At 34.8% G+C, this 15,422-nt stretch overlaps 2 protein-coding genes and 1 long non-coding RNA gene across 3 annotated transcripts; all 3 read right to left on the reverse strand.

The window, feature by feature from the left end:
• Nucleotides 1-959: 959 nt before the first annotated feature.
• On the reverse strand, nucleotides 960-7,970 carry LOC120333962 (cytochrome P450 20A1-like). The gene is made up of 13 exons (XM_039401391.2): nucleotides 7,829-7,970; nucleotides 7,159-7,348; nucleotides 6,570-6,616; nucleotides 6,215-6,384; nucleotides 5,361-5,506; nucleotides 5,095-5,262; nucleotides 4,942-5,011; nucleotides 4,505-4,687; nucleotides 3,855-3,972; nucleotides 3,057-3,168; nucleotides 2,387-2,451; nucleotides 2,204-2,314; nucleotides 960-1,844 (listed from the first exon to the last, which is right to left on the reverse strand). The coding sequence occupies exons 2-13, from the start codon at nucleotides 7,246-7,248 to the stop codon at nucleotides 1,646-1,648; spliced, it is 1,479 nt and encodes a 492-aa protein (XP_039257325.1). The 5' UTR covers nucleotides 7,249-7,348; nucleotides 7,829-7,970; the 3' UTR covers nucleotides 960-1,645.
• Nucleotides 7,971-8,054: 84 nt separating this feature from the next.
• LOC120333961 (spastin-like) lies at nucleotides 8,055-10,741 on the reverse strand. Its single transcript, XM_039401390.2, has one exon. The coding sequence runs from the start codon at nucleotides 10,613-10,615 to the stop codon at nucleotides 9,107-9,109; it is 1,509 nt and encodes a 502-aa protein (XP_039257324.1). The 5' UTR covers nucleotides 10,616-10,741; the 3' UTR covers nucleotides 8,055-9,106.
• A 1,159-nt stretch (nucleotides 10,742-11,900) lies between these two features.
• On the reverse strand, nucleotides 11,901-15,422 carry LOC120333965 (uncharacterized). The gene is made up of 3 exons (XR_005568340.2): nucleotides 14,768-15,422; nucleotides 13,654-13,914; nucleotides 11,901-11,992 (listed from the first exon to the last, which is right to left on the reverse strand). It is a non-coding gene; the product is annotated as an uncharacterized LOC120333965 (long non-coding RNA).

Here is a 15,422-nt window from a genome sequence, read left to right on the forward strand (position 1 = left end):
CGAAGTTCGAGTGGCCACGAAAAGCTCTTTTAGGAATTCGCTCTCAAATTTAAACCCAATGACATGATACGTCTATGGTTTCACCATTGTAACCATGTGGCTAGACCTGTCACTTTCAAAAGTTTCCTAGTTACAAAGGAAAAGTGGAAAACAATAGGCCTCGTGCCGAAACTAAATTTCATCGCAATCTCAACAAATTCTTTGAGCTATTCTTCAGCTAAAACATTGAAATTTGGTTGTGGCAGCATCAGGCGGGCCATACTGAATAAACGAATGGCCGGATTTGGCCCGCAGGCCCTAGTTTGCCCACGTCAGGGCTAGACCTAGGTCCCCTTCAAAAATTCCCTAACTATTTGCCTCTCATGCTCCAAGTGGGGGAATACCCCGTCAATGTTATGATCTAATCCTAATGACTCTTCAATATGACCTCAAATATTCATCAATCTCTTTACATATTAATTGGGTAATTTTCCACACAGTGTAAAACTACTACACTCGCGAAAAAAGCAGTAGTTCCAAAACTAATTTTCCCGATCTTTTTATTTGGATATTAGATCCTTGGCTGTTGCTGCTCGATAACCAGCTTTAGTCCCCAAGCCTAGAGTCTTCCCTTCCCCAGTAAAATTGTGCGACTGAATATCTTTTTTCTTCGCATTTTGCCTAAAAATTGATATTTTTACTGGTTGGAAAAAATGAACTTTGACTGGGCTTATTTGACGAGACATAAAATATTGTGAACAATATATCTTACGAAAAAGTATATTCCAGTCGAACATTTGATTTTATTGTGATTCAGATCTGCAAAGGCTCATTCTGAACACTAAACAGAAAAAATTTCCAACGCGAGTTATTTCATTTTTTTTTATAATATAACGGACCAGTAAAAATCAGCCCCACCTAAATCGCACCAATAAGTACGCACACACTTTTACTTATGCCTGAAAACACCCCCCCCCCACTATATCCAGTAATTCTGTATTTATCATATTGATTATTATATTGCACCAACAAGCTTCATCATAGGCAGAGTGTACCAGTATAACATACCAATAACAGTATCAATTTTTGCGTCCAGAGATAGATCCTCGCTTAGGATAAATAATTTTGGCATTGAAAATTATATACAATCAGACACATAATAACAGCAACTTTTGGCAAGCAATAAATCAGTGCGCTGTTATGGACGTATGTACACCATACTACTACATTTTTTACACTATAAAGTGATACATGGGATAAGGACTTGGGAAAAGGGACACTGATGTATACACCTCTAAACATAAAGCATGTTTCTTGCCCTACGCCTTTGATAATCCAAGGCTTAAGCCATTCATAAAGATCATTCCTTCAAACTCGAGGGCATTATATCACTCTGGTGTCCTAATACTTCGCCATATTTTCTAAATAGCAAACTGAATGTTACTTTCTCCAAGATATATGGATGAAATAATACAGCATCAAACAATCAAAATTTCATCAGGTGACAATAATATAGCTTCAAACTTCAGTCTCCAACTGACATCGCACATGCAATATATCTTATAACTCTTCGCTAAGTAATTTAATGCCAACTTCTAGTTCTCCATGAAAATATGCTTCAACAAAAACGTTCCTTATATCATAGTTTATTCTTAGTAAAATCTCCTTATTCCTTCTTTCCAATTGCCTCAGTAGCAGACTTTCCTGCAAGAGAGACGGTAGCCCACAACTCTTCTTTTGATGGTATTGAAACAAAACTGGAATAATCTGGATCTGACAAGTTCTGAGCACTATCACCAGCGATTCCAATTTTGAGCTCTCTTGTAATATTGCAAACCAGTATAGCAGCAAGCAAGTAAACCAAACTGAAAAATTATCAGAAAATTAATAAATGATTGCTCAATGATAGTCTTTTAACGAGGCTCCCGAAGTATGCGAACCAAGATGGCGGACATCGAAATGTAATATGTGTACTAGGTTAGGGTTAGGCCATAATTTTAGCTATAAATACTACGGTAGGCTCTTGGCTAGTCTTCGAACTGATAATAGGACTAAAATAAGGAAAATTGGAAAAAAATTATCGCCTAACCCTAACCTGTTACCCATGTTACGTTCCGATGTCCGCCATCTTGGTTCGCATACTTCGGGAGCACCCTTTTAACTATTAATCTGTTCATCTATTAACCTCAATATTGAATATGAAAGCTAAAAATTACTATCATACCTATTCTCCGGATTTTTGCGACTTCCTCCAAAAGCAAATGGGATGTGAGCCAGAGGATTAATTTTCTTTCCCTCATCCTTGTCTTGAGCTGAAAACCGTCCAGGATCAAATCTGTAAAGCATAAAACGTAGAAAATGACAAATATTTATGTCTATATAATAACCACTACATCAAAAAACTTACAACGAAGGATCACTAAACAGATTTTCATCTTGCATTGCTTCACCAATTGCTTCTATCACCGGTGTCTGTATAAAAATAATTTTTTTTATTACTATTTCACAGATTCTTTGGATTTATTCATGAAATAATACTCATGAATGTTGACTACTTTTTATGTTCCAATACATTATCTAGAAATCTCATGCGCGTTCATTGTTTAACACAATCGTTGTCCGATCACTCAGCCACATCCCATTGCCGCAGTCAGCTACCCCAAATAGACTAGTAGTGCAAGTATATGCAACTTTCCTCATTTTAGTTTTCGTTTGTATAAAATGTCAAAATGATTTTAATCAAATGGAGTCGATCAAAACTTTTTATTTTAGGATTTTAATAAATATTTGACGAGCCTGACCATGTCGTAGAAAGGCACCACACTGCTAACAAGAAATATTTAGACCTCGTTAGTTTGTGAGTGCTAAAGCGTGTTAATTAACAAAGATTTGTGAATGGCCGTTCCACAAGAAAATTTGGGGTATTTGTTGCTTGACTAACACGTTAGGAGACTAGCTAGCCAGCTAATCATTACAAAGGTATAGACAAAATTAGTATCTTACTGAATTTTTAAAACTGAACCAAACCAATTTGTTAAAGAAGAACAATCCAGAAGTGCAGTCTGTGTGATACTCACGTCTTTAGGTACGATGTGCCCACCAATAGTTATATCGATGTCTTGTTTTCTTCCAATCCATGAAAATATGGATCCACATCGAACTGATTCCTTAATAACATCTTGCAAATACCTGAAAATATAAACAAGACAAAAAAACTAACAAGGTAAATACAAGACAAAAACATCCATTAATGACGAAAAATGCTGAGTACTAAATTTCTTTGAAATTTGATCACTAAGTGCCCTATGAAGGGTACTCCCGTAATGTGTGTACCAGGTTAGTGTTAGGCCATAATTTTATTCCGAATTTTCTTATTGAACAAGTTAGTGGACATAACGAACATTTTGTTATTATGTTGTTGTTCTTTGTCACAGAAAAAAATCTCTTTCCTCTCTGATTACTAACCAAGCGCTTTGAAATTCTCAGTTCTCAAAGATTAATTCTTTCGCTCGAAGGCTATTACTTTTATTTACTTCAAATATTCCAGTGAGCTGTATGGGATTCGTTATGTTGTGTGCTATGACGTCATCAAAATTTGCCAATTGTGGCACTATGTATCCATATATTGGAGCATAGCTCTCTTGTTTTAGTCCTATTACAAGTTCGGGGACTCGGGGACTGTCTGTGAAAGCCAAGTGAATATACCTCCTGTCCATAGTTTCAGTCCCTTCACACAACTGGCGAACAAAATTAGTTACCTCCACATTGGTACACACACTTTTGGACTTTATATATACCAGTAAGCGGTAATATACTCACAAATCACATGAAATACATTTTTTTCAAACATGACGAAAAGTATGAAAAATTCTTACCTGATTTTCCCTATAGTTTCAGGCATTATTTCCAAATTTTCATTTTTTCTCAAGTCTTTTCTTAGTTTGTTCTGAACTTCAGAATGAGTTGCAACAAAATATACAACCCACATGAGAACTGAAAAGATTTAAACTTTTTTTGTAATGAATTGAGTAGTAAAAACTAACATAAGTAAACGTTACCCATAAAAAAATAAAAGGCCATGCATAAGTGTAAAAATTCTATGTTATAGTTTTATTTTATTCATAGCTTGGTGGAAATATCAATTCTAATCAAAAAAAAATTCAAAAATCTCATAATTCCGAATTTAGCCAATGACTTTCTGTGGGATGCAATTTTAATTTTGGCAAAAGTACTGGATGGTATTGATGAGACTTGATTCACCCGTTGCAAAGACTTAAAGTGATTCAAGCAATCTAAACATAGATTTGAACTTGACAAACCGCCAGAAAGATTTTACTTTGTTGAACCCTAGAGTAGTTATGAGATATTTCACAAGAATGTTGTTGAAATTCACTAGGCTGTTTCAGCAATGACTAAAAATAGAAATACTGTTGAAAATAATCTTAAGTGTAGATATGGCTCATCGTCATCGCTCAGAATTCAAACAAAAAAAATTCCTGGGACTTGAGCCAAAACACAGACTCACCACTATGAGTGACAATCAGTCCAATCGTGAGTTGTGAAATTGCATCACAAACAAGTTGCTTCTCTGGTATGGACGATGATTCCGATGAATTTAGAATTCCGTCCAATATGACCGGTTCTCCTTTCTGGTTTTTAAAGCGCTCTTCCAAAGCTTCTTCTAGGATCTTGGTTAATTCACTCAAATCTAAAAAAAGTATGAATACCTTGATCAGACAATTAAAAATCGAATCAATAAGTCAATAATTTGATTTAATTGTCATAAGTCATTATTTCACTGCATATAATGACTTATTTTGTTGATAAAACATAAAATCAATAATCCAGACCTTAGAAGAATATAATAAAACAATAACTTTTGTCTAAACTCTAAACAGCGCAAGAACAATCTTGTTCAAAAGAAGAATTTACAAAGGAACCGCAGTTAAAAATTCATCTTACTTTTTTTAAAATCTTTTTCCAAGCTAACAGGTCCTTTATCACCACCAAGACTTTCGATGTATGTCCAACACTGAATGTAAAAAATAAATCATTTTCATTTTATTGAAAATTGAGCAAACAAGAAACGAGGGATAAGTATTCATCAGTACTTACATGTTCCCATGCTCTGTGCAACTTGATGACCTTTACGTCATCCTTGAAATAGTCTCCGAGCAGCATTCTGCAAACAGCTTTTGTGGCAAAACCTTTTAAATGCTGAGTCAGAGGAACATGCTGACCTTCAGGTAGTGATGACCATTTCTGAACTAGTTCTTTGGATATCTATGAAAAAAGAAAAAAGTGAGTCAGCACTGCATTCTGACGAGTTGTTTTCGGATTTAACATCATAGTTGATTTTTTCACACTGTAGTGCTTCTAACCTTTGTGAATAAATTTCCATAATATTGCTTGGTTTTTGTGTCAACTTTAAACTCAAATTGATCACGTCGGCTGAATATATCAAGTCCTTTACAGAAAATGAAGCTTGAGTCACCAATCATTGGACGCCATCCCTCAAAGAGCACTTCTGTATGTAAACACAATAAAAAAATCATAAAATATATTTCAACAAAGAAAGCTATTAAACAATATTTTTATGTGAAGATATAAAAATATAAACCTTCAGATCGATTTATTCAGGTGCCTTCTTACAATAATAATATAGACATATTCTACATGACGCTCCAGAAGTGTGTGTACCGTAATGTAGGTAACCAATTTTGTTTGCATACTTTACATCAAGTTGTATAAAGGGGCTGAAACCTATGTAATAGAACTAAATCAAGGAAAATCGGAATAAAAGTATGGCCTAACCCTGAACTCGGCTCGACAGTGTGGCGGATCGTGCTAACTGCTAAGCGTTAGGAATACGCTCGCCACCACATCTCTGATTACCCTTGCGTGGGTTCGCACGTCGCGAATCCCATGCGTGGTATGGTTGTGTGCTAGAGGATTGCTGGACTCCTCTCCGCCGTAGGGTGGTTCACGTAACCGCTCGTTCCTCCACCATTAAGTCCATGCTTCTGAAAAATCAAATAACTGGCTGGCTAATTCCATACTCGAGGCCGTGGTTCGCCATATGACCATCTTATCGGCTTCCCTCTTCCCGGGAATAATATGTAACTTCTATCTCTATCTATCCTAAACTGGTACACACACTACGGGAGTATCGTAGATTGTATACAAAACACTTACTTCAAATGTAAATGCAATTACATGCACTTTGTTAACATACCTGGTATTTCAAAGACTTGGCTTCTTGGAGCAAAATGTTCAACATTTGAGACGGAAACTATAGTCTTTGTTCCATGCCAGAATGCAGTAACTTCACCATAATCCGAATGCAGTTCACTAAGATATTCTTGTAATGATCCAGTTTTTCGAATATCGCTAATGTTGCCTTCTCTGTGAAAATTGAATAATGACATTCCTTTTAAAATTTTACATTTTGCCCAAAAAAAATTTGATCTTTTCCAGTTAACAAATGAGTCGATGAAAAAACCTCATTATACCATATATGCATATGGAAGAATATCTGCCACTGCCAAAAGTGAGAATTGAAATTATTATTGGAAAATGAAATAACTTACACTGCATCAGATGGATTAGGTCCAGGTATGGATGATGATTTACCAGCCTGAAATATTAAAATAACAAACATTAAATTAAAAAAAAATCAATATAACTGTATCAATAGAATATAATGTAGTTTTATGGCTCAAGGCCGCCCCCCCTCCTAGAGGCGTTTGGTACTCATGGCCTAGCATTGTTGCCCCAGTTGGAAACCGCTGGATAGAGTATGACCATAAAAGCTGATGCAACAATGAGCATCTTAAGAATTAGCATTGACAGACCGTGAGAATTGACAAAAACGCAAACTAAATTTGTTGATTTGTTTGGCTGGATCAAAAAATAATTTAAAAGTGGATGGATTCTAATCGGTGACCATGATGATGTCACCTCGATTATATAGTTAGAAGAATGTGATATCGTGCGAAAGAAATCAAAAAAGTATTTGAAACTTCACATTGATCACTCTCAAAAACACTTTGATGTCAACAATAGGACCTCAGTGGGAAATCTCAAATCAAACACTGCCGATTTTGGGCCGTAGATTGATTATATTCTCGTTTGAGAAGAAAAGCATTAATAGGCAAACAACTATGTCCAAGAACTCACCGGGTAAAGATAAAAAAGTAATCCAACCAAGAAAACAATGAAAATTATCACAAACAGAGCCAGCGTTGTCAACGTCACATGTACCTCCATCTAAACAGATTTGTTTATGCCAACACTCGAAGAAAACCGTAATCGCGTTTGAAGTAGTTGTGATGACAATAGTATAAATACCTAGGGAATCTGGGGGCGTCTAAATAAAAAAATCACAAATTACAATGAAAATTGAAAAATCAAATTGAGCAGTAAATGTAATAACCACAGAAATAATGCAAAACATGAATATTGGTGTATTTCTGTATTAGCCAATGACAGGCCATAATATTAAAACAATCTCATTATAATTACTGCAAATGCAGATAATATTCCCTATTTCTGTGGAAGTTTTTAATATATTTTGGTAAAGCGGCAATTTTTTCAACATAAACTCTTCCTCATAGGCCCAATGCATGATATATATTCAATTCCATTTCAAAATACGAAACAACATTAGGAATGAAATGATTTTTCGAACACTTTATTCCAATTGAAACTGAAAACAGTATTTTAAATATTGTCCCAAATGAATAGAGTACAAAATCTCTAAACAGATTCGAAACATTTGAGTGTCTTCATATACCGTAAATTTTTTGAGAAGCATAACATCGGTGTATCTTAGACAAGGAGCACTCACTTCTATGAATAAACAATGTTGTATATTCTCATATAAATGGAAACCTGTCAAAGTACTTCCTCATATTGAATTTAGTCATGGTTATAACGAAGAAATGGTACATATTGAACAAAGATTATCAACCGTAAAAACATCATATTACTGCAAGATTGCTGTATTACAAATATTGTCTTTATTTTCACCCCTGCATTCATACATATTCAGGTCATAAAAACAGGGTTGGATGCATGCTTGTAATATTATATTTTTAGCATTACCAATGTTAACAAATGTACTACCGTAATATATATATAAATAATGAAGTAGGTAATATGAATGACGTGAAATAGATGAAATTCCTGAATCTGAACTTCGGCTCCACAAACAAAATAAAAAAAAATATTCTACGAAAAATATTATTTTTGCTGAGAATTCATATAAAATGGTCTTTTTTACAGAACCATAATTTGATAACCAAGTTCAATTGTGCTGCAGAACAGATAAATTTCCAAGGAATATATAATAATGAAACTATTTATGAACATATTTATGCAGGCACTGCTATATATTATCGAGTCTTTTTACAGAATGGAGATACGAGAAAAATTTATTAAAATGTAGTTTAGGATAGCAATTTATATATTTCAATTGACGGCAACCTACTTCATGATGTTAGAATATTGCATTCTTCTTATTTCTATCTTTTAATAGCATTTTAGAAAAGAGAATTAATATAATATCGGAAGGAACGATGAATACAATACAATATTCCCTAGTATAAAAAGAAATATTTGACAAGAAAAAAGTGTGGAACAGAACTAGGTTACAAAAAATACAATAATAAAATGATGATTTATCAAGCGAAATATCTTTTTAACCATGGCTCGAGTCAGAAATTTTAAAATACCCTGGAAATGTCGATAACAGTTTGTATTGTCAAAGTTTTATTATACAGAGTGACCAAGAAAAAGAACAACACTTGAATTTATGTATGTATATATTTGTACCTGAAATTTTCAGTAATCTAAGACGCTCTGAACAAAAGTTGTGTCCCGCCTAGAATATGTTCCGATTACAAAAATGCCTCGGTTCTATTTTTTGTGACACCCTGTATAATAATCGTCAAAATTCATAATATTAATCCCAATATTATCCAGAAATCCATGACATAAAGGTCAAATTTAGGATATTTATAATAACATCTTTCCTGAATGGTGACTTTCCAGAATAATACGCTTCAATATCTTAAACCTGAAAGCTATTTTAAGAATCTAATCACAGCTTAAATCAATGAAATTATCATAAAGCCGAATTGTCACCAAATTTAGCATTCCATTCCTCATATATTTTAAGTAATTTTGTAGACACACTTGGTCTGATTTTTTTCAACGAATGCTCAAAATCCTTATATTTTATCGGTCGCATTTGTTTAACGTCAATGGACACAAGTTGATCTTGTGACATTTCACGTACTGGCCCTAGAGCGGCATCTTTTGCAAGTTCTGTCAAATCTGATCCAGAATAAAGTTCTGTTTGAAGAGCTAGTTTTTCAATTTCTGATTTCTTAAGTGGTGATCCTTGTTTGGACAAAAGCATATTGAGTAGCTGAATTCTGGCGGAAACATCTGGAAGTCCAACATAAACTCGCTTTGGAAATCGTCTCAAAACTGCATCATCAAGTTCTTGCGGTCGATTTGTTGCTCCCATGACAAGGATTCTATCGCCTGCATTTGAGTCAACGCCATCAAATCTCATCATGAACTCTGTTTTGAGTCGACGTACTGAATCAGATTCCCCTTCTTTTCTTTCACACAAAAGTGAGTCAATTTCATCAATGAAAACAACAGTTGGTTGAACCTCTTTCGCAACTCCAAAAAGTGCTCGTACCATCTTTTCACCTTCCCCAACCCATTTTGACGTTAGCGTTGATGCACTGATGTTAAAAAAATTTGATTTCGCTTCTGCGGCAACTGCTTTTGCAAGTAAGGTTTTGCCAGTTCCAGGTGGACCAAAGAGCAATAAACCTCTTGCCGGCGTTCTTAGTCCGGTAAAGAATTCAGGCCTTAAAGCAGGTAGTATCACAATTTCCTTCAACGCTTGCTTAGCCACCTCTTGTCCTGCAACATCTGCAAGGCGAACATTATGGGAACCAGGTTCAACAAGATCATCTAATATTTTATTGACCATTTCTTTTGGAACATTTTTGAGGTTTACTCTTTGGCGCAATGGTGTATTTCTAGAGTTAGAGTCAGTTGGTTGTGAGTTTGGACTTCGATATTGTTCCCTAGAGGTAGAAGGGCTCTCTCTGGGTCGAGATGGGCGTGAAGTCGGCTTAGAAGAAGGAATCCAGGGCTTGCGTTCCTCTGACTTCTTTGTGACAACAGCATTTCTAGTGGTCGTGGACGATGGAATCCGACTTGATTTAGATTTTATATTCAACTTGCTTGAATTTCCTGTACTGGGTGATTTATCATCTCGTTTTCTTGTTTTAGATTTTGAAATGTTTGCTTCCGAAGGTCTGTTCTCATCTTGCCCATCAAGGAGACATTCCAACCTGTCTTCCGCCATTTTCAAATTGCTTTTCATTTTGATTTGAAGCCTCGCCGCTTTGTCTTTATCATCTCTACTAGCACCTATACATTCTTCTGCAAGGCCATTTTTCAACTCTTCAATGCCTTTCAAGTACCATTCCACTGCTTCATTTTTGTCACCATCCACACTTTCATCAATTTCAAGTGCATTAGAAATATACTCAAAAGATATTTTATGATATTCTTTCACTCTGGCCAACGCTGACAATCCCGACATTATAAATACTATAAGATACCAGTTAAATAATACCTAGCAACCAACAACATAAATTAGTGGCCTACTGTATTATTTCCCTAACACAGTCGTATATCCAAGTTTAGAACATACAAAACAGTGGCCGTTAACCTGGTACATCCTATGATTTACCAAAAACTTGTACCACTTCGATAGGGAGTACAGGCTGACAGCGGTGTCGTGTACCGAATCGGCCTTATAATATCGGGTATAACTACTATATTTGTATATACTCTTACACACAAGACTGCAAGAGGCTATTTTTAAATGTAATTAAAGAAAATTGACAACTCGTCACGAATGAAGCACAGCGTATATGTTTAAACTTATGCACAACGCAATGCTCTACAGTAAAATATCACTCTGTGGACTGATGGCCGAGTACCGGTATGTATTATTAATACTTATCTTAACTACAATTTTTATGAGTGCTACTTATCATTGCACTTTCTCAATTCAATAATCAAGTTCTAAATTTATTTCAGAATTCCAGAATATGTCGATTACGATACCGGTAAACTATTTTTCCCTATTTCAGTATTTAGTCCAACTGCTGAACTAGGTATCTATTTTGTAGTCGAGTACGGTGACACTTAATACAGTTATTAGGTATCTGAGAAGGTAGTTGAATACAGTACTCTAATATTTAAGACTACCGGTACTCTTTCAGTCTTATAATCTATTAAATATAGTCTACCGGTATAAGTTTGTATTTGCAATGTTTCCACTATTTCATATTCTGATATTGCAGTATTACTACTGTACTAGATTATATCACCAGTATTATATAAATTCGACATTTAAGCCTGAACTAAGAAATATGGACAAATATCTAAATACAGAAATATATCCCATCAAATTGTTTCTGTCACTCTTCTTTAATCTTTATCGGTGTGCGAGTTGACGCGTATTCTGTTTGACTCTTTGTTTTGATTTATAGGATAGGATTTACATATTTATCCCGGGGGAAAGGAAAGCCGATAAGACGGCTTATCCATATGGCGAACCACGGCCTCTCGTCCGGTTACCATTCCAAGTCGGGTATGGGATTAGGTTTTACTGTATTGTTTGTTTTCGGAAGCATGGACTTGGTGGTGGAGGAAGCCGTAACCGACCAGCGGTTACGTGAACCACCCAACGACGGCGAGGAGTCCAGCAATCCTCTCGCACATAACCATCCCTGCATGGGATTCGAACCTGCGAACCCACGCAGAGTAATTAGAGGTGCGGTGGCGAGCGTATTCTTAAGGGTCTCCCTAAAACCAGGCACTTGCGAATTCAGGCACTTTTTCAGGCACCATTTCAGGCACTTTGATATTTTTTTATTTTTACCGTACGTCATTGGGGTTTCCAATTTACCTGACAAGATAATTAGACTTTAAATAATTTTTTGCATCCCTATATTGCAATAAAACAATATTATTTCCAATTTATTAGAGTATGAATAATTTTTCAATAATAAAATGTGGCAACATTTTTTTACAAAATACAGAAATCAGGCACTTGTGAAATTTCAGGCACTTGGTCAAAACCTATCTTACAATGTATCTGATTACTCTAAAGCAGAAAATTAAATATATACACTTTGTATGGTTGAATTTACAACATTTTGGTAAAATACAATACCGTTTGTGACTGATGGAGGTGGAGACGTGTCATATTTCGCAAGTGCCTGATTTTTCTCGGTGACAGTTGCCATATTTTTTCGCAATTATTTTCTTAAATTATTTGCGTCAGCACTTACTATTCTTTGCTTTCTAACGCAAATTCATTGTTCCACAACAATTTGAGCGTTTTTAATATTGCAATGAGCAATACCATTTGACAACATATGGTCAACCATCGTACTTTCTGGATTTATTTGAAATTGAATATGAATAATAAAATCTGGCAACCTTAAGCACAAAATACTAAAACCAGGCACTTGTGAAATTTCAGGCACTTCGTAAAAACCTATTTCTCGATGTTTTTACTTACTTTGAAGCAGAAAACTAAAATATACACTCTTTTGTATGATTGAAATGACGTCTTTTTGGTAAAAAACAAGAACGATTGGGACTGGTGATGAGGGGTCAAATTTCGCAAGTGCCTGATTTTTCATTTTTTTTCGATAACAGTTGCCATATATTTTCGCAACAATTTTTCTAGATTATTTGCGTCAGCACTTACTGTTCTTTGCTTTCTAACGCAAATTCATTGTTCCACAACAATTTGAGCGTTTCTAATATTGCAATGAGCAATACCATTTGACAACATATGGTCAACCATCGTACTTTCTGGATTTATTTGAAATTGAATATGAATAATAAAATCTGGCAACCTTAAGCACAAAATACTAAAACCAGGCACTTGTGAAATTTCAGGCACTTCGTAAAAACCTATTTCTCGATGTTTTTACTTACTTTGAAGCAGAAAACTAAAATATACACTCTTTTGTATGATTGAAATGACGTCTTTTTGGTAAAAAACAAGAACGATTGGGACTGGTGATGAGGGGTCAAATTTCGCAAGTGCCTGATTTTTCATTTTTTTCGATAACAGTTGCCATATATTTCCGCAACAATTTTTCTAAATTATTTGAGTCAGAACTTACTAATCATTGCTTTTTAAAATAAATTCCTAGTTGTACAACAATTTCAGCGTTTTTAAAATGAGCAATATTATTTGACAACATATAATTAACCATCGTACTTTTTGAATTTATTTAAAATTGAATAGGAATGATAAAATCTGGCAACCGCAAACACAAAATACTAAAACCAGGCACTTGTGAAATTTCAGGCACTTTGTAAAAACCTATTTCTCGATGTTTTTACTTACTTTGAAGCAGCAAACTAAAATATACACTCTTTTGTATGATTGAAATGACGTCTTTTTTGGTAAAAAAGAAAAACGATTGGGACTTGTGATGAGGGGTCAAATTTCGCAAGTGCCTGATTTTTCATTTTTTTCGATTACTGTTGCCATATATTTTTGCAATACTTTTAATAAAATCATTTTCGTCAGAACTTAGTACTTACTATACTTTGCTTTCTCGGTAAAATGTTTTTAAGACAATCCGATGTATATTGAGTGCTATTCTTATCGCTAATTTCAATTCGACGTCTGCCCGAAGATGGTGCAAGTATTTATATTTGAAGTGAGTACATAGCTCTTCAAAACGCCCAAATGGAAGATTGAACAAGGCGGAGTCAACAAAAATTCAATCACATTTGGAACGTTGTCGCACTGCATCGTCGCCACTCATATACTCTGACATTCCGATGCATGAATTTTGCTTTCTGGAAAATAATAATTGGAGTGTCTGTTAAAGCGCGAACTGTATACGGGAGCACGTACAATACCAATGCTGCGTTTGCAAGCGTTGGTATCATGATACATATGAGAAAGTATCGAAAGCGAAATTGTGGAAGTGTAAAATTTGTATTCGGTAAGTTGGTGTTGCAACTGTGGGTATTTTCAGGGCGCTCCCGTAGTAGCCTATGTGCTCCAAGATGGCGCACAACCTAATACCTCTATCTTGGTACACATACTATGTTCGGGTTGTGTGCCAACTTTGTGCACATACTACGGGAGCACCATTTTCTGCACAACCTATTCTGATGCTCATTCGCGACATGAAGATACTATACGCCCGACATATAAAAGTAGGAAAATATACACGAAACCTTTTCATGTTTAATTTCAGAACTGACATTTAAAATTTTCAATTCTTAGATCTGTGGTTTTACCTGATTGCAAGATACGTAAATCATATCATGTCAAAATAGAACAAATAGTGAGGATTTTCATTGGATACTCAATATTTCTAATAATTTTCAAACTGAAAGCTTCGATTAGTGTTCACTCATACACTTCCTTTGTGAAGTGTTTTTAATGTTTTATCTCCTTAATAAATTTAAATTCAAATTTATATCCCCAATTACTGATGGAGAAAGATCTATAATCGAGAGTTTAATACGGCTTCTGTGACATTAAAAACATTTACTGTTTTACGTTTTTATATATTTGTAACTTTTTGAATAACGCAAAAAAATTCGTTGACTGACTACTGGCGTGTTGAATATTGAAGGATTTTTATTGTAACATTCGTTTAACGATGCTTTTAAGCCTAACTTTGGGCATATCAGCTACCTGATGTCATTCGCCGAGCGAATTTTGTTTAGGTGACATTGCCATTTCGTATTTACCATCCTGTAGCCATTCTTCTTATTTAGGAACTACGTGTTTTACAGTTAGCTGTTACAGCATGAAATAATGTACAAATAATTCTACGTAAACTATCCATGAAATCCATTCCATAAACTATCCATGAAAAGATATTACAGTCAGATCTTCAGGTTGTAAAGAATATTATACAACAGCAACAGCAAGTGATTGAATATCTTAATTGTAGCCGTGGTTGAACACCGCTGGTTGTCAATATAGATTTTGCACAGGCTTTTATACATTTTGTGAACGGTAAATTATGTTCTATTAGGGGATAATGTGACTTGGATACGTATTATAAAAGATTCTATACGACATAAGTCAATTGTTTCTGTTATGTAGTTTATATGAAGTCATAGGCCAAATTACATTATTAAAATCGTCGTCCGATAACAATTAAAACTGGAATTTCGAACTAATATTGCCAGAAGACAAATTAGGTTGTTTATAAAGATGCGATTGCTACTACCTGGGTAATATATTACGTCGAAATGTTTATAACAAATTAGAAGAAGTTTTGAACCAATTTCAAGGGTTCCGAACATTACTATAAAGATGTCGTCTGAATAACTAATATTCC

This window comes from Styela clava, chromosome 15, assembly GCF_964204865.1.
Source record: "Styela clava chromosome 15, kaStyClav1.hap1.2, whole genome shotgun sequence".
NCBI lineage: Eukaryota > Metazoa > Chordata > Ascidiacea > Stolidobranchia > Styelidae > Styela > Styela clava.